Source organism: Crocodylus porosus, unplaced genomic scaffold, assembly GCF_001723895.1.
Source record: "Crocodylus porosus isolate Cpor-Errol unplaced genomic scaffold, CroPor_comp1, whole genome shotgun sequence".
NCBI lineage: Eukaryota > Metazoa > Chordata > Crocodylia > Crocodylidae > Crocodylus > Crocodylus porosus.
This window is the reverse complement of record NW_017728931.1, coordinates 1,195,224-1,214,208: the sequence shown is the minus strand read 5'-3', so window position 1 is coordinate 1,214,208 and position 18,985 is coordinate 1,195,224. Positions and strand designations below refer to the sequence as shown.

The following is an 18,985-nucleotide window of genomic DNA, read 5'->3' as shown; positions in this document are numbered from 1 at the left end:
CTTGGTAACTCCATTGGCAGACCACAGGGCTCTGCTGTTGCACAACTTTGGGTGTAGATGCACTTCAGTTCTGCCAGAAGAAGTTTAGTTCATAGCCTCTTTCAAAGGCTCAGGTTGGGGATGTCTAGTTTTGTGTTGTCAGAAATACTTCAGAAGTGCAGGAGGCTGGAAGTGATGGTGGGAGAACTGGATGCATCTTGAACACAAGAACAAAAAAGAGCGTAGGTGGTAGCTACACTTGTGTTATCTGGACAAACATGGTCAGTCTGAAGAGTGTCCATCTGTGTGGGGAGAGAACAGGGACCTGACATGTTTGGAAACTGTTTGCTTAGATCAAATTACAAGGGGCAAGGGAGATCAGAAAGTGCAAGAGGTCTAGCTCTCTTTGTACATCTACCAGTTCCCCTACAATGTTCTCTGTGGGCTGTTTTGCTTGAAACGGGTTCTGTCCACCCTTGCTCCATTTGCCAGCTGTGTATGTGCGTGGATACACTGTCCCTTTCTCTGTACATGCCAGATGGGAGGGAAGGGCATTTGGGTGCTCAGGTTGGCTGACTTCTCCCTACTCTTGTGTTTTGCTGTGTGGTAATGAGGCCATGGCTGTATTTGCAGAGCTCCTTTCAAGCATGACTGTTGCAAATCTCCTCCTCTGGATGAATGTCCTCTGGTTACTGGTACCTGGCATTCCTGACCCTTGGTGCCTGTCCTTGTTCCTTGTTGGTTGCTTGTCATCTCAAACCTAGTACCTCCATTTGTGAGGGCATGTGCTGGGGACCAAATCCTTGTCACTTCAAGTTCTAGTTCAAGCCCTCGTCTGGGGCCTTTGCATTTAGAGGTGTATAACTTTTGGTGTTTTGTTTTCTCTGTGTGCCTCCTCCACTTCTCCCAACAGAGCTTCAAGCCAAGCTACTTTCCTCTGAAATGGAGACAAAAAGCAAATCCGAGGAGCTTGACGGTCTGAAAACAAAGCTGCTGGAGGCCAGTGCTGAGAACATGCAGCTCACAGAGAGGATCAAATCCATTGAAGCCCTCCTGGAAGCAGGCCAGACAAGGGAGGCAGAAAAAGATAAAGGCTTGCAGGTCACATGCTCTTAACATGGGGGTAGGGGTTGTCCCTCTCATAAGAACCCTCTGTACTTCAGTTGCACTTTGGGGGGGACTGTTAGTATACAGTGGCTAAAAAAGCCCCCCTTTTTTTTTTTTTTTAAAACTTTCAGGCAGCTAATCAAGCAGAAGTGAGCCAGCTGCAGCTAAGGTAAGGCTGGTGGGTGCACCAGTAGCACTGTTTTCTTTCTGCGTGCTAAAAAAAAGTTTGAAACCATTAAAAAAGGAAAGAGTTGAAATGCCTTTTTCCCTGGCTTTCCTGGCTGCTGTTAATGTGTTGACGCTCTTGAAGCAAGGACAGCCTGCATACTATCATTAAAAGGCAAAATAAAATTGTTAAGTAGGCGTGCACTTGGTGACCCTCTGGTAAACCCAGCCTATAAGTGTGAATTGACTTCATTGCTAGCCTAAAATAATAGCTAATCCATCCTGAAGTGACGTTTTTTTTTTTATTGCAAGTGCACGTGAAAGCATGAATACAGAAGACCCAGAGTTCCTCTGGAATGGGCGGTGGATGTCTGTTGATTTTTAATGACTTTGCATAGCTGCAGGATATGGGAATAGAGGTGGATGTTTGTGTCTAAGCTTGTGACAGTTCAGTTCAGTTAGCTTTTGGCAGCCAAACAAAGCAGTTTAAGAACTAGACATACAATGCTAATTGTGGCAATGATACAACTGTAAACAAGAAATGGATATGCTGTGTATTTCCCTACAAAAGGGTAACTTCCTAGAATCCAGTATAGGCTTCTCCTGGGGAAATATCAGATAAAACTGACCTGGTTTGGATGGTGTGTCCACCTTTTTCTGTCCTGGAGCTGTTCACTCAGTTGAAACAGGTCATCACCTAGTGACAAGATGCTGTAATAGCATCCTCTGTACCAGCTACCCCAAAAGAACTGGTAGTGTGTCTGCTCTGCTGGCAGTGTTAACATGTGTCTGAGCCCTTAGTAATGTAAGAGAGTCTTAAAAACATTAGAATAGACTGCAGACTCTTTTGTGGAGATGGGAGAGGGAAACCCTATATTCAGGGACCTGATTGTGTGATTTCCAAGTCAGTTTTTTGAAAGAATGTGGGGTATGTGCAAATCCTGTCATAAGGTCTTGGGCTAGGGTTGCTTGTTGGAAACATTGTGGCAAGTGGGATGTTAAACCACTGCATGTGCCTGGTCTGCACTGGAAGCTGTTGGATTTGTTTCGGATTAAGGGGTCTTCCAGGACTTCCACGTCTTTGGAGAGAACGTGGTACAAGTCCCTTAAATTTGAGTCAACTTGAAGCCTAGGCAAAGCTCTCTGAGATTTGTACAGAGCAGCTGACAAACAACAGTATTTTAAATGCTAAGTGTTAAGCCCCTGCTTAAGTCAGCAGGAGTCTCTGGGAATACAGTACCTCTGAAAATGTTTCAGTGCTTAAATATAATCAGAGTGAGTTCTTTGGCTCCAAATTCTTTGAACTTCCTCAAATGCCTCAGTTCCTGAGTAGCCAAGTTGAGCTTCCACACGGGGCAGCAGGGGGCAGCCTCTGGCAGGGAATTGCCACTGTTTTGGGAATTGAAGAGACAGCCACAATCTCTAGCTGTGAAAAGTTTGGGTCTTAATTTTTTTCGGAAGCTGCTGTCAATCATCTTAGCCCAGATAATTGTCAGGTAGAGTTGGGCTGGACCTAAGCGCACGCTAACCTCAAGGTGTTCTATAGATTTCATGCGGTTTAAAACCTGTATCTTGACTGTGTGCGTTTCCTATTGACTATTTTCTGTTTGAATTGTACATTTCTTTGTACACTTCTATCTGTATAAGAAAAACTTGGTACTCCCTAAATGCAGTAAGTCAGTGATCTCCCAAAGGGTATTTCATGAAAAATGGGTGGGATCAGACCCTTGCTCCACCACTCCTATATGGCAGAATTGGTCCACAGACTGGTGAGTGAAGTATGCCATGAGTTTTAATCCAGAAAATGCACCCCAAATATCAAAAGTTTAGGAAACGCTGCAATAAGCCAACAGATTGCATCCAGTGGATGCAGTGGCATGTTATCCAGTAATGAGGATAACCTCCCTGCGGTTTCATTTGGGGAAAGAGCCTTGCTTCTTCCATTTATTTCACTTAGGTGGGAAGAATGTATTGTCGCTAATGCAATGTGACTGCACTTCCATTGGGATCCACAGTAGATTTGGGTGGACTAGATCATGATCTTGTCTAGGAGAACAACAGAAGGGCATGTCTCTTTGTTTAATTCTCTCCCATCTGTCTTTCATTTCAGACTCCAGGAGAAAGCTGACCAAGTCTCCTTGTTGGAAAAGGAAGCCATGGAACTAAAAGAGGTAGCTGAGCAGCAGAAAACAAAAAACAATGTGAGTGATGACAAACCTGGCTCCTTCCTCTGTCACTGAAGTAACTCTAAATGTGTTGGAGCATTGCTTTTCAAATCCCCTCTTTTAGTTTTAGTGCAAATAAAGCTTTGGATTTTAGGAATCTGCTTGGTCTATTTAACCCTACAGCCCTATGATGGGCAGTCTCTAGCCTCAAACAAACAAAACTTTGCAGTGTAGTGAAGGATGTGAGAACTTTATTGCTAGGCACTGAGCTCCTGTTAGGGCATAGGTTGGTGTCTCATGCAGGAGAGGTTCGCTTGCTACTGCTCTGAAATAGGCCTTCTGAAGGCCTTCTTCTGTGTATTCTCTCCCTCCCTCCACCCTTGCTGACAAAAGACTGACCTGATGCATTCACCAGCCAGATGCCCCTTCAAATATACTTCTCCTATTGGGCAACAGGGCCAGTGAGTTGGCTTAATGGCTTGTCAGGAGGCCTGGTAGGCTGCATTTCAGTAATGATTTCAAAAGCAAGGGTCCTGCCTGGGTGCATCAGACTATTGCAATAACTTGATTAATTAGTGGAGAACTACAGTATAAGGATTACTCTCTTTCCCCATCCTAGATCTTAAGCAAAACAGAACTCCTGTTCTGCATGTATCTTGATTAAAAACTCTCTTCAGAGCCACATCGTGGTCTTAAGCAACTACAGAGCTGAGTAAGCTTTTTATGGGGATCTTATGTAGTCTTTGTGGCTCACTGTTCTGTGGTCTCAACAGGACCTTCGTGAGAAGAACTGGAAAGCAATGGAAGCATTGGCTACAGCTGAGAAAGCATGTGAAGAAAAGCTGCTTGCTGCTGCCAAAGCAAAGGTGAGTCTTGGGTTTTTTGTTAGTAATGAGGGCTAATCAGCTGCAGGATTGGGGTCTGACTTGGTCTTGGAGAACATTTTTTGCAGTATCTCTGACTGTACAGATTCTAGGTAACCTCTGCTTTTCTGAAACGTGCTGACCTCTTTGAGCCCGTTCAGTAAACTTTGCTGTAATGATTTACTTTTGCCTGCTTCTGTGACCCACTCACTTGAACAGCTCTTTCTTCACATGAGGAACAAACAATGCAAAGAAGCAACGTTGGATGTGACCTTACGCTTTTTATAACTTTTAACCACCTGAAGGCTGACATCCTTTACAAATCTTGGTGTATCCCTGGTGATAGCAGGGTTATTTATTGGTATATCTTGCAAATGTTTTTTTCAGGGCTGGAAGTAAGAGGATGCCAACAACCCTCTTATTTCTGTGCTTTGGGCTCTTGATTGGGAAGATCTTGTGGAATGAGTGCAAAGAAGCTTCCCAGAATGGTAGTCTGATTCCTTACTCTTTTTAATGGTGTGCCAGAGTTGAAATGGTCTGCTTGTTCAAATCCCCTCTGTCCCTTCGAAGGTAGAAGTGTGAATCCCCAAGGTGAAGGCTTGCCCCAAGTTGGCTTTTTTTGGACCTCAGTGAACTCTAAGCTGAGTATCTGGCCTTAAGCAGGCTGCCAGGGAGGTGCCATCTCAACAACTTTAGTTCATGAAATTCTCTTTCTCCTTCCAGGAAGAGTCGGAGCAGCAACTTGGTGCGGTTCAGGCTCTCACACAGCAGACACTGCTTTCTGCTTTCCCAGAGGTCACGGTCTCCTCACAGCAGGTAGGTGATTTGATGTTTTCGTACAACTTAAAGATTCTTGGTGGCATCTATGGGCAGCATTGTGCCCAGATGCTGTAATTTTATCTCTGCTTTGTTAAACCTTAGACTTACAGTGAGTGGCTGCGAGAGTTTACGGAGAAGACTCTGGAAATGCTGAAACAGCAGATGGCAAAGACAGAATCAGTTGTGAGTAAGCTCAGAAATGCCAGGCAGCCATGCTAGGAACTCCTTGATGTCCTATGGGTAGCTCGGGGAAGGTTGAGTAGCTGCTGGAAAAGCTCAGATGGGGAACCCCCATCTGTGGATGTGTGGGGGAGGGAGTTGGAGGGAAACCCTGCGAAAGTTCTAAGTTTTGGGGGGGTTTTTTTTCTTATTTCCTTCCAGGATTCATCACTTAAATTACAAGAAGCAGAAGAAGCTCAGAGCACTTTACAAGTACAATGTGAACAATACAGAACCACTCTTGCTGAGACGGTAGGCTAGGTCCATGATGCTACTTCTTTCTCCCCTCCCCCAATGCCCCGAAGGAAAAAGCTGCTAAGGAAGCAAGATGAACTTCATGCCACCTCCAAAGATACTAGACAAGCAGTGTACAGCATCTTGCAGCACACTGTCTGAAGCTGCTGCACAGAGCACTTGCGAACGTTGGTGCCTTTATTCTGCTTTCAGACAGCACCTGATTATAAGCTGTCTTTTAGCTAGAAATGCCTTTGGAAATGCTGCTGTGCTGTTTAATACATCATCATCAGTTTCTTAATTTCTTGTAAGAATGTCCCGCCTTTCCCCGCTTTAAACAGCCTGCCCTGTAGAAGTCTGTCTTTTGCTGCATAAAGTCAAGTGAGCTCTCATTGATGTTAGTAGGAAATAGCTGAGCCCATAACTAATTGCCTGAGCCTCCCTGAGAGCTGTTATGAGGAAAAGCTCACACTGCCCCTGTTAAGCCTTCTCTACTCAGCAGCCTTTCCTCCTTCACACTCCCTCTTCTCTGTGGGCAGGAAGGAATGCTCCAAGCCCTACAGAAGAGTGTGGAAAAGGAGGAGCAGGTGTGGAAAGTAAAACTGACAGTGTCTGAAGAGGAACTTCAAAAGGTATGATCTGAAGACTCTCTTGTATAGCTGACCATGGCAACCTGGCTCAGTGTAGTTGGATAGATTGGGTTATTGGTGTATCTCCTTTGTAAACTGAGCAAGTGATCTTCACGTTTCCATCCGGCCTTTGCCTGAAATACAGGGGTTGGGAAAGGGAGGCAGTAACAGTGACTCTTTGACCTGTGAAAGTCTCCTCAAAGCTGGAGTCTCCTGAAGTAGCTGAACTGTGTAGGGCACAGGGGATCCCTAGAATGAAGAAGTCTCATGAGGATACTGAAAACAGCATGGACAACTCTTTCAGGGAAGCTCACACCCAAACCACCCCACTTGTCCCAGCTGGGTGAACAATGTGAGTTCCTGATTGCAGGCTATAAGTAGTTTTTGTCTCTGGCTCAGTTCACTTTGGCCCTCCCACCCGTGTTGGTGGAGAATCTCTTCCTCTGCTCATTCCTGGGTTTTGTTTAATGGAGAGTCTTCCATCATGCTCTCGCAACTCCTGTTTCTGGAGCTGGTGAAAGCGTATTGTTATTTACCCTCCAACATTTGGATTGGAGCATGGTTTTTAAGGAGCTGCCTTTCTGATCCCAGAATACACAGTAATCTGGAGTCTAGAAGGCCTGGAATCCTTCCGTCCTTTTGTTTGAAGATTGAAGCTGAAAGAACTGGCTAAGTCAAACCAGACAGTACACACCCCTCTTAGCTAGGCTGGCTTTTTCCCTCTGCTGTTTTTTTGAACACCATGTTCAGGAGAGACAGTCTCTTCTGAAGTCTGGCTGGATGTTGGTGTTGGAGCATATGCTGGTATACTCCAGAGGAGCTGACGTCCAAACCACATGCTCTGTGTGCAGTCCTCTGCAGCAAGGCCAATGGCTGGAGTTGCAGGCTTTGCTTGTTTTGGTATTAGCTGCTGCCTGCTGAAGAATAGCTGGAGATGGAAAGTGAACAAACTCTTGTGGCTTAGTTGGCATTCATGAGAACTGGGCTGGGTGGCCTAAACTTGGACCATTAATTTTTCTTCCCCTTGATCTAAATAATATACACTCAAGTAGTTAGTCGCTGGAAAGTGACCTAAGTGCAGCACTTGGGGGTCTGTGTGCATTATCTGGGTAGCGTGTCTTTACTTTCACTCCAGTGATAAGCAGTATAGGTGTCCTGGGCTCTTCTCTAAATTCCCAGCTCTGTGAACTCTTCCACCAAAGTTTGAGAAGAGCCAGCCGCATTCATCAAGTGGTGGTGGCTCATGAAACTGAGATCCTGCTAGCCACACTGTGTTCTGTTATGTCTCTGCATGTAATAAAGATAGATGCAGCTGAGCATCCTATGCCATGGCTGCTGTTTTTGGTGCTGGTCAAACAAACTTTCCTCCCAATGGAAAGTCAGAAGTCTCCCTGAGCCTAGCAGCCCTCAAGGCCAGCATAGTTAAGGCACAGCTGTGTTTATAGACATTAGTGCGTGAGGGAGTGATACAGCACCATTTGATGTGGCTGCCTTTTGACTCTAGCTTGAGTGACACACTACCCACTTACAGCTGGGTGGACCAGCTGCCTCTTGTGATAGTCCAGAGCAGGGATTGAATTCATGGCTGCAGCATGATGTATGTATTAACAGCTTTTGTCACTGCGCTCCTTTAGCCCCACAAAAAAAAAAAAATTAAATTTCACTTTTTCAAGAGTTCCTCTTTTGGTGCTTTTTTTTCTAGTGAGAAGTCTAGGATTTTTGAAAAATCAAACTCTTTTGGGCTTTAGATATTTTGGTGGGGTTCAAACAACAACTGTGTTTTGTTCAATTGGTTACTCTCAGCTGAGAACTGCTGACTTTACTAGAGGCTCATTTCTTAGAATTCATAGATTTCATAGACTTTAGGGCTGGAAGGGACCCTACAAGATCATCAGGTCCAGGCCCCCACGCAAAGGGCAGGAAGTCTGCTGGGGTCAAATGATCCCAGCCAGATAAGCATCCAAGCATGCCTTAAAGGTGTCCAGAGTAGGTGCTTGCACCACTCCTTGGGGGAGTCTGTTCCAGACTTTGGGAACTTGTATGGTAAAATTTTTTTTTTTCTTATGTCCAGCCTAAAATGGTCTTCCCAGAATTTGTGACTGTTAGACCTTGTCTTGCCTTGGGGTGCCCTGGTGAGCAGAGAGGGGTGGAACTTTACTTGTTTCAGATTCCTGGCTGGGTTTTGCCTTCTCCAATTAAGCAGCCTCATGGACTGGGGTCCCTTTGCCTAGGCACTGTAAGAACAGCAAAAAGACAGTCCTTGTAACGGACAGCTACTGACTCTTCCTTTCTTTCTAATCCTTTCTCTTTTGGGTGGCAATGCTTGGTACAGTCTCGAGTCCAAGTGCAATCTTTGGAAGAGGCTGTGGAGAAGCTGAGAGTAGAGCTGCAGAACGCAGACCAGGTATGGACATCTTGCTGTAGCCTGAAGGAAAGACTCATGAGCTTTGACTGGCATCATCTTATGCTGTGCACTCTGGTCTGTCTTGCCCTGTGTGGGGTACTTGCTACGAGCAGTGTCTTTTGCATGGAGGCTGGAACTTTTTTTTTCCCTGGAGTAGGTTGGAAGATCTACTCCTGGCTTTCAGAGAACTTTTTTTTTAGCGATGTCTTTAGGTATGCAAACACCTGAACTGCTGCATCTTGAATAATGAAGTCCTTATGTCTTTATTTATTTGCTTCAATCAGGTAAAGGAATATACTTCTCTTCTGGAAGCACAACTGAAAAATCACTTGGAAACTGCCAATTCAGAACGCCAGAACTACACAAAGGAAGTTGAAATAGTAAGTGGTGGTTAACTCTTTCTGGGAAAGTGAGGGACTGTAAATACAAATTACTTAAAGTTAGTCAAGAGACTCCGCTCCTCAGGGCAATGCCCCAAATTTTAAAGGCAAGCGTGTCCCAAATTAAAGTACCACACATTCCCAGAGTACCACTCCAATCCTCTCTCCTTGCCCTATCTGCTGCTCTGCTTCTTGCTCTCTGCATGATCTGCTGTTCTTACTGTATCCTGCCTTATCTGCCACTGCTCTGCCTGCTCCCTTCTTGATCTGTGCATGCCATACAGAGGCTGTCGGTGCCTCTTATGGCACCTGTGCTGCAGGCTGGCCACCCCTGGTCCCGGTATCTCAAGCCAGGCAAGGAGGGGAGGGGTAGAGAATGGCATGAGGAGGTTTTCTTGGAAGCATTGTGGGTGGGGAGGTGCAGGTGAGCTCTTGTTAGACTAATTTTGAGTATGAGAAGGTGCCAAACCAACAGGAGTTTTGGAAACAGCAGGTGGGAGGAGGGGGAGAGACCAGCACAGTTGTAAACCAACAGATGATCTCTGTAGATGCTCATTCAGCTACTTGCTTCCTACTGTGGCTTTTTTTCTCTTCCTACAGTTGAGGCAACTCTTATCAGAATCCCAGGATCAGCTGGAGGCAGCAAAAACAGAAGCTCAGAAACAAAGCAAGGAGTTGGCACTGGTAATGGTTAACTTTTTTTCTTTAATGACCACTTTAAGGGCTAGTCTCAAGTAACATAGTTCTGTGCGTGGGAGAGAACTATAACTGATAGAGTTCTCTTGCCCACCGCCTCCGGCATGGTGGCAGATCATGCTGGTACAAGTATCTTTTACCTTTGTTTATAAGGGTTGAGGGGGAAAGGATTGAACTGCATATGCCTGCACTGTGAAAACAGGGCTTAATATAAAAGCTGTCTAATGTTGGGAGGGGCAGGCTGGGAAGTCCATGTGTTTTGAATAACCACATCTTATGTGCCCATGGTGCTGATGAATCTCCTTCTATAAAGACCCTTACAAACCTCTGCTTAAATCAACATAAGGTCTTCTAAAGACCTGCATCAGACTGAAGTGCTCTTTGCATGATCTGGCAGCTTCTAGGTGGGGTGGAGAGGCAGAATGACAAGAGAGGGTGGTGTGAAATACTTGTGCCTCAAATCCTCTTCTGCCGGGCTTCAGACCTTTGTAACAAAGTTGGATTCCTCAGTGCTTCAGCCACACCAGATTTTTTGAAGGTGGAAACCTGATTTGGAGCCAAGGATCAACTTTAAATGTTTACTTTGAAAAATGATTTGGCTTCTTAAGTTTGCTTTTATCCTTGCCATGGAGGTGACTGTTATGGATGGAGAGGTAGAGCTGAGTAGACTTGCTGGTCTGTAAGGACACCCAGCCAGAACTTCAGCTGTTCTGTGGTGTCTTCAGAATGGCAATAGCAGGTGGTCCTTTGAAGTGACTTGGGGCAAGTGGCACGTCACTTGAATGGATTTGAGGTTTAACATCAGGGTTAAGTAATTGCAGCAAATTGGTTCTATGTACATTACTCACTCGCACTTGACTTTATAACGAATCTTATGGTTACATGTTGGGAAAATGGCAATATAGCCCTGTACATTTTTTTTGAAGTCACTGGGGACTGTTAGCAGATTTAAACTAAGTTTAGCTAATAGCCCCTCCTGGCATTAAAAAAAAAAAAAAAAAAAAAAAAAAAAAGTGACAGGATTATACTGGCCTTTCTTAGCTTGAGGGCTGGACTCTGCAACCATAATAGTCTTCTTGCATGTGTATCAATATGCTCCTTTTTTTGATCTGCCCCTGTCTTCAGACCTAAGAGGCGGATGCCTGGTGAATCTGGAGTCCATAGGCTATGAAAACAGAGCCAGCAGCTTGTGGCACAAGATTTTCTTCGGTTTGGAAATTGCTGATAGGGCATCTTTCAAATGCCTAACCTTCTAGGAACCCAGTCCCTCAGTGTGAGGAGAAATGGACAAGGGGGGATATTTTTGTGAAGGAGCCAGCAGTAGTGTCAGTCCCAGACTTCCAGAAATCATGAATTTGGCTTAAATTATGATCTTGAATGGACACTAACTTATTACTGGCTTTCAGATGTTGAGAACTTTTAAGGGAACACCTTTCAAAGTCCCCCTCTCCCAAGTAGGACTGGAGACTTTGCCTTTTTAAAAAAAGAGGAGTTCATAGTAGAAATTGAGAAGCTCTTTAAGGGTAATGAAGCGGGAGACTGTACTTAGGTGTCCAAAGGGCCTTTCCAGTGCATAGGAACACTGAAATGGTCCCATAAATGCATGGCTGCAGGTGCTGGGGCTTTAGAGAAGACTAAATGGCAAAAATCTGGCTAACAGTGATTTGACAACCCAGATTTACCTCTTTATAAATGGACAGAAGCAGGACAGATCTAAATCATTAGATCTCCCTGAGTGAGATGCCATCTGCAGCCTAGCTAGAGTTATTCTTTGGAATGCTGAACTCCCACCATGCATTTGAAGCACAGTCATCTGGCTCATTAAGCAAGCTGGTGCTGATCTATACCATTAGGGAACTTGCCTCTGGGAAGCAATTAGATTAATCTAATTAATTGCAGAAGCAATTGTGAATATTGAGCAGGTGTGTTTTCCTCCGACAACTTTGTCCATCTCCTCCCCCCGCCCCCCCTCCAGCTTGTGCAGATCAGGACACTTGCTGAAGAACAGTTTATAGTGCAAACCTTAAGGTTCAGTACCCATGTGTCCATAAATTGCAATGCTCTATGAATGAGGTGTGAATTGCTGATCAGGCAGAAGCTTAACTTGCTGGTTGGGGTGACCTTGTCCTTCAGAATGGAAGCAAGGACACATTAAATTTTTGTTTTGCCTTCAAGTGTAGGTGTCCTTCAGACCCAGTGTGCATGCACCTTGACAGCTGCTGCAGGTAACTGAGCCACACTTGCTGGTCCTTGTTTCAGGTCAGGCAGCAGTTGAGTGAATTGAAGAACCATGTGCAAGATGGAGTAGTTGGGTTACAGGCTGACCAAAACAAGCACAAGCCTCTCGAGGTTAGGGTGGTGAGATCCCTGTGTATCCCAAGATGCTGATTAACCATTACACCTGTCTTGTCTCCCCATCTGTTCCTGCATGATAACAGCACGTGGCTTCACTGATGGCTGTTGTGAATGTATTGAATGAAGTGGGGGGAGGAGTGTCATGGTGCTCTTGTTGGGGTGATTAACTTTGTGAATGGGGTAACAGGAGAGGAAGAAGTGATGTTACCCTGGGCCAGCTCTAATGTTAAAGAGACTATCCAAAAACCTCCAGCTCTCAGATAAGGGTGGTGGTGTTACAGGCTGTCCAGATGCAGCAAAACAGATGCAGCTCTCTGTCACAAGGACTGAATAGACAGCAGGGAGGGAAGGAAGTACCACTCTTTACTTGAGTTAGGGCAGAGAGGAAGGGCATTTGTGTCCCCTCTTGTTTGTCTAAGAAAGGGGGAGGGTGGAGAAAGAAACTGGAATCATAACTTTGTTCTGGAGAGAGAATTTTTTTTGGGGGGAGGGGGCAGGGGCTGCTGTCAGCCAATGTTTCCACCCCCAGTAGCTTTAGGGCATCAGGGACTGGAAGTCAAGCGGGCAGGGAGTACTGAGGGGAGAGGTGCACTCAGCCCCTTACTAGAAGAACTCATTATTCCCCCCCCCCCCTTCCCTTCTCCTGTCTTTGGCTGGATACTACTGGTTGCTTCAGTTTTTATAGTCTCACCCCCTTCCCTCATGTGAGACCCCAAAGGGTGGGGGCTTCCTGGGTTTGAGGCTAGAGCTCACAAAGGAGAAAGGATACCCATATGCTTATTTAACCAGAGTTGGGTTAGGGGCAGTAGGTGAGACTGTCACCACTAATACCTTTTCTGTAGCTTACTGACACCATGATCTGTGTTGCCTGCTCCTTAGGCCCTAACCCTCTTCACTGTGGAGCCTTCCCCAAGGTGCTGTTTTATTGTCTGTGTGTTGGGAGAGCTGCCAGCTAAATCTGTATGTCCCAGTCTGATCTGACTGCTCCAGCCCAAATTTAATGGGGGCTCTGTAGGTAGAGCCAGTGTCCAGCCTCCCACCAGGAGTTGGCATGGTCTGAAGATGGAAAACTACTAGCTGTACATTTCCTTTAGCTGAATCTTGATCTTTGCCAAAAGGGGAAGCTTTGAGGGAAGTGCAGCCTGGCAGCTGCTTCTCAGGGCTTTGGGGAAAGCTCTGGGTTTTGTCTTTCTCTTCTAGCTTTCAAGTTAAATCCTTGCAGTTGATTGGTGTCCCTGACTTAAGGACTCTTTCCTTCTCTTTTTTTGTAGTTGAAAACTCAACTGGAGCAAACAGAAGCAAACTTGGATAGCGAGCAAGCGCTCGGGCAGAAGCTAGCACTGGAGCTGGAAGAAGTAAGTCTCTACCCGTGAGAGAGAGGAGGGGTGACTGCTGTTGGCCAAAAACAGGTCTTGCACCCAGAGAATCAGGTTTCTGCACAACCTGGTGGCAGAAATAAAGGTCAGATGTGAGACCTTACATAATCCCTAGTTACAGCAGGGTTCTGTGTCCTTTCCCCACTGAATCTCTCCTTGTTGCCTCCAAATGAAGGTGATCAGACTAAGGGGTTATGAGCTTATCCTATAGTTATTTAGTCTAAAACACAAAGCAAAAAGGCCCATAACCTTTTAACCCTTCTGACAGTGCCAAAGAACCAATGGGTTAATACTATAAAAAGTGCCTCCCTCCCTCCCCCTTTGAGACTAGCTTCTTCATGGTGCACACTTAATAGTTGATACCGTGTAGACTCATATAGTAATAAAGGTAGCAAAAATGGTTTGTCAAATCAAATGCTTTGCTCTGAAGCTTGTTTCTGCGCATCAAGTAATTTCCTTTTAGGGTTACAATGATGGAGAGTATAATATGCGTATGCCACTTCCTAAAATATTTGTCATCTTCCTGTTGGCAAAATATTTTAAGTATCTAAAGCTGCAGTAACAAACCTCAAGTTGTATTTGCCTGAAGGCAAATATCTATTCCCAGGTCCTCTTTTGCAGCCATTTGGAAATTGTCCTATATTTTCCCCTGAGTAGTGACTTAATGAGTCTTTTTTTGAGGATCCAAGCTAAGGTGTTTATTAATGGCTAGGTGCTTGACACTGACAGCTGAGGCCCCTTCATAAGGTGTCCAGTTGGGCTCTTAAAATACCTACTTGCCTCAAATGTAGATATGCTTTACATACACTGTAGGCCAACAGCTAGGGTTCCCTTCTTTAGCAGTTTTTTCTCACCCTGTTGTACTCCACATTCTTTCCCTTCTCTACTAAAGAAGCCCTGAAGACTCCTACTTTTTTCTCTCTGTATTTGATGTGCAGAAAATGACTCTCACAGTCGGGATGTGTTGGCTGTCAGTTTTGGAATTCTCTATATTTTTTTTTTTTCTCCCCCTGCATGCTTCCCCCATTCCCACCTCCCGAAGGAAAAAAAAGAAAAAATGCAAACAAAAACTGCTTTCCAAATAGCTTTCAAATAAGCTTTTTATCTTGAGCCTGAATAATGGGATCTGAGTCTATTGTATTGAGGGAAAGGAGGACTGGCTGTCTCTGGAGAGAGAGCTCTCCTGTATTACCACCCCAGGAAGAGAAGGGGCAGGACTGAGCCAGCCCTGTGAGCAGGTGCCAGCTACCCCAAGTTTGTTTAAATGAAGGCAGTTGCTGAAATTCCTCCTTTCCAACATGACCACCATGGAATGGGGTGAGACTTGGGATGCTCTTTGACCCCCTCTCCTACCCGCAAACACGCAACCAACACTGATGCCTGATACTTAAGTTAGATGTCTGTTTTTTGACCATAAACCCATAGGCAAAATCCAACGTCAGGGCCTAGCCATAGCAGCTGGTTTCTAGGAGCAGTCTGCCATAGAATCAGAAAATTCAGGTAAGCAGGGACCTCAGAAGGTCATTTGGTTTAACCCCCTTCTCAAAGCAGGACAGTTCTGAGCTAGATCATCTCACCCAAGGCTTTGTCTAGCTGGATCTTAAAAACCTCCAAGGATGGAGATTTCACTACCTCTCTGGGTGACCTGCTCTACTGCTTCACCACCCTCCTAGTGAGGGTTTTTCCTAATATCCAACCTAAACTTCCTGTGCTGCAACTTGAGACCACTGCTCCTTGTTCTGTCATCTGCCACCAGTGAGAACAGCCTAGCTCCATCCTCTTTGGACCCACCCTTCAGGTAGTTTGAAGGCTTTGGTCAAATCCCCCCTCAGCCTTCTCTTCGGCAGACTAAATAAGTCCAGTTACCCCAGCCTTGCCTCAGAAGTGTGTGCGCGCACATGTGCATGTGTAGACACATTTACACTTTAATGTGCACTGATGAACATGTAGATGGCAGAACTGGAAGTAGCTACAGCCCTCAGGTCCAGGCTTCAGAGCACCTAACCTTCCCTGGGCAGAGCCATTTATAGCCTACTTTTTATACTTTTCCAAGATCGCTACCTAGGCCATTCTAGCATCTCCCAGTCAGCTGGGTAAGGCCTAACCTGTGCAATTCTCACCCTCCAGGCTCAGAACTCGGTATGCTGTTTGCAAGTTGAACTCGAGAAGCTGAGGTCTGCTGAAAATGTGGCATCCTCTGGGATGGAAGAAGCACAGCAGCTCAAGGTAATGCTGTGCAAAAGGCACCTGTAAGCCAAGAAAGGCAAATGACTTGTCACAACTTGGCAGGGCCTAGTTCTGGTCTGTCTGGCTGCAGAAGCAGCATGCCTGTACCTCAGCTGATCAGGAGAACATAAGACTTGTCACTTACTGGGTCAGACCATCGGTACATCTTTCTCAGTATCCTGAGTCTTACAGTGGCAGAGATTGGATGCTACAAGGGAGAGTGAACTGGGTATGACCAGGGTTTTATCCACTGTTCTTCTTGCTTCCAGCCTCCAGCATTTAAGCTCTCAGAAATTCTGATCCAGAGGCTATATTCCTAACTCCCATGCCCAATAGCTACTGATGCACCTTTAGATCCAAGAATTTGTCCAATCCCTTTTTTTTTCAATCTGGCTAGACTGTAAGCTTCCCAGCACCTGGTAGCAATGAGTTCCACATTGTGATTACACATGGTGTGGAAAGAACTTCTTTTTATTTAAAACTTAGTACCTACTAGTTCCATTTTGTAACCCTTAGTTCTTTTATCATGAAAGTAAATAATAAATCCTTATTTACTTTCTCTTCACCACTTAGTATTTTGTAAACCCATATGTTTTGAAGCATGCCCCAGGATGGACTTGAGGTGTGGCCCTAATGCCAGGTGCCATGGGGCAAGGGGTAGGTCTGGGGTTGGATAAAGCCTAGACAAGGCCACTGTAAACAGGGTTCCTGGGTTATCCCAGTGCACAGAGGGTGTAATTTTTGTTTTGTTTCTTGCTTCTGCAGGAGCCCAGATTGCAAGTGGTATAAAGCAGTGACACCGCCCACTCCCTCTTGCCCCCTTGCCCATGTCAGACCTAACACACAGCATGGCAAAGTGGTGCCAGGGGGTCTGTGTTTGAGGTCTAGCTAATCAGGAGCAGGGTACAGAACACATGGTGTAGTCAAGCTCGCTGCACTTGCCCTGGATGAGGATTGTATCTCTCATGTTGTACTGTACTGACAGCCTGCTAACCCCCAGTTAAGGGCTGTCCTTAAATTTCTGCTCATCCTAAGCTAGGATGTGGCCCATAACTCGTAAGGGTAGGACAGGAGTTAAACAAGGGTGGGGAGGAATTAAGACTGACACTGCTTCTGCCTTCTGGCCTGACATGGGTGAAAGGGAGAGCTCCACACCTTTAAAATGGACATCTGGGATGTCCTTCTTATGCTGCCTTGTCAGCCTTGCAAGAAAAGGAATGGACCCCATCCTCCCCCACTTGCTGCTCTGACTCGGCATCTAGTGGTGAGACATGAGGTGTAGACATATGACACTTATTCCAGATTTAATTTTTCCCTAGACTTTATTCTTCAGTAACTTACTGCAGAGTAAGGAGCAGCCATGCAACCAATTCTCTCAAGTTGGCTGTCTGCAACAAGTACTATCAACCTAACATGGGCAGGGCAGCATGACTTGGAGCAGTGGGGGATATGGTGGAAAAATAATAGCTTCTGCCACGACCACATAGTCGTGCCAGAAGTACAGCAGCAGCCAGAAGTGTGTGCTGTCCCCATTCATCCCACTGCCCTGAGCACCCTGCCACCTTGAGTCTCTAGGTCCTACTACCACACCTGGCCACTAGGTGGAATGTGAACCAGTCTGCACTGAAGAAACAGCTGTTTGGGTGAGCTCAACCAAGAGACCAGGCACCTGATTTAGCAAACTTCTCATTACAGAGCAAAATTTAGTTACATAGTGTGTGTGTCCCCACCCTAGATTACCATTGACGTTTGCTGCCAAAGCAGGTCTCCATGCTGTATCCTTGTGCACAGAGGCTCAGGAGATCCTTTTCAGAAGGGAGATGGGGAAGACCTGGGGGGGGGCGCAGCCTCCCATGCTGATTTCATGAACACTGGTGCACTCTCAAAAGGGATTGGGGTCCAGTTGGTAGATGATAATTTGGGATGATGGCTTTTCTTCATCTACTGTGTGTAGGAAAGGCTTGAAAAAGAAAAGAAATTAACAAAGGACTTGGGACGAGCTGCAACCAAGCTCCAAGAGCTGTTGAAGGTTACCCAGGAACAGTTGGGCAAGGAAAGAGAAATGGTGAAGAAATTGAAAGAGCAGCTTCAGGAAACGGTACTTCCTTGTCTGGGTGTCAAAACTGTGTGTGTTTGCAGTGGTAGTCTAAAAAACATGAACAAAGGCTGGAAGAATAGTTCCACTCTGGTTTAGAGAAGAAAAAACTGGTGGAGGATTTGGTAGGTTCTCAAGCCTACAAAGGGTAGTTTATAAAGAGGGGAGGGACTACTGTTCTGTGCCCAAAGGGAACAGGACAAGAAGGAATGGGCTTAAATTATTGCAAGGGAGATTTAGGCTGGCTTTTAAACCTCTGAGGTGGCTCAGCACTGGAACGGATTCCCTATAGAGTAGTAGAATCTCCATTCCTGGAAGTTTTTTAAGTGCAGGTTGCACAAATGTTTGACTGATATGAATTAAATGGGTACTGTCCTGCTTTGAGCAGGGGGTTGGACTAGATGACCTCCTGAGGTCCCTTTCAGCCTTACTCTTTCCCTGATTCTGTGTCCCTCTTTCGTGAGGTGAGGGTTGATTGGAGGCAGCATGTACACTTGTAGTCCTTCGGGGGAGCATGCCCCTGAAATGAACAAACCAGACAAAGGGTGGGGGTTCTGTCCTCCATTTTGCATAATATGTAACAAAGGCTTGGAGATGGAAATAACCTTGCTCATGGTCACGTGGGAGGATTTGTAGCAGACCTAGGTCTCCTGAGCCCAGTCCTGGGCTGTAGCCAGTAACTTGGAGCTTACTTTTCAACAGGCTGATGCAGATGCTGGGCAAGGGATGAGGTAATGTATTGTGCTTATGCATGCGTACACACACAGATGGGAACTCCTACAAGAGTACACCATATATTAGCTAAGCTAATCTTGGCCATCTCTTTTTTTGTAGAGTTGGGAAGGGGAGTAGATTCTTTTTCCTCCTCAATTTTGTCTAGAATTACAGCTTTCCTTGAAAAGCCATGCTGAGGGCAGGATCTGACCAGAAGAGTGTTAGCTTAACACCTGGGTCAGAGGTTCTCGAAGCCAGGTGCTGCAAAAAGTCTCTTTATGATGTAATTATTCAACAAAAAAATTGTTGCTTCAATTTTGTGTGCCTTGGCATGTCTACATATGCACTTTAATGTGTATTAGCCTATGTTAATGTGCATTAAAGCATCACAAAAGTACACTTTTAGCTAAATGTACATTAACATTGGCCAGCGTGCCTTTTTTTAGTACTTCACAATGGAGGTACTAAAGTTTTTTTAATGGGTATTAGCAAAAGCACACTAATGAATTTGTAGATGTGCCTATGTGTGAACCACAGTGCAGTAACTTTTTTTTTTTTT

The 18,985-nt window shown here is 45.4% G+C and overlaps 1 protein-coding gene across 3 annotated transcripts in view; it reads left to right on the top strand.

Annotated features, from left to right (window-relative positions):
• Positions 1 to 18,985, top strand: part of RRBP1 (ribosome binding protein 1) — a 60,415-nt gene that overhangs the window by 40,826 nt on the left and 604 nt on the right. For 2 of the 3 annotated variants that reach the window (XM_019544041.1, XM_019544042.1), the window contains 16 exons: positions 893 to 1,080; positions 1,218 to 1,255; positions 3,362 to 3,452; positions 4,190 to 4,282; positions 5,003 to 5,095; positions 5,201 to 5,281; positions 5,480 to 5,569; positions 6,091 to 6,183; positions 8,513 to 8,584; positions 8,869 to 8,964; positions 9,565 to 9,648; positions 11,920 to 12,009; positions 13,287 to 13,370; positions 15,519 to 15,617; positions 17,572 to 17,716; positions 17,811 to 17,817. In XM_019544041.1, the coding sequence (XP_019399586.1) occupies positions 893 to 1,080; positions 1,218 to 1,255; positions 3,362 to 3,452; positions 4,190 to 4,282; positions 5,003 to 5,095; positions 5,201 to 5,281; positions 5,480 to 5,569; positions 6,091 to 6,183; positions 8,513 to 8,584; positions 8,869 to 8,964; positions 9,565 to 9,648; positions 11,920 to 12,009; positions 13,287 to 13,370; positions 15,519 to 15,617; positions 17,572 to 17,716; positions 17,811 to 17,817 (1,444 nt within the window). The remainder of the gene's footprint in view (positions 1 to 892; positions 1,081 to 1,217; positions 1,256 to 3,361; positions 3,453 to 4,189; positions 4,283 to 5,002; positions 5,096 to 5,200; positions 5,282 to 5,479; positions 5,570 to 6,090; positions 6,184 to 8,512; positions 8,585 to 8,868; positions 8,965 to 9,564; positions 9,649 to 11,919; positions 12,010 to 13,286; positions 13,371 to 15,518; positions 15,618 to 17,571; positions 17,717 to 17,810; positions 17,818 to 18,985) is intronic. The other variant, XM_019544043.1, reaches the window with a different exon arrangement.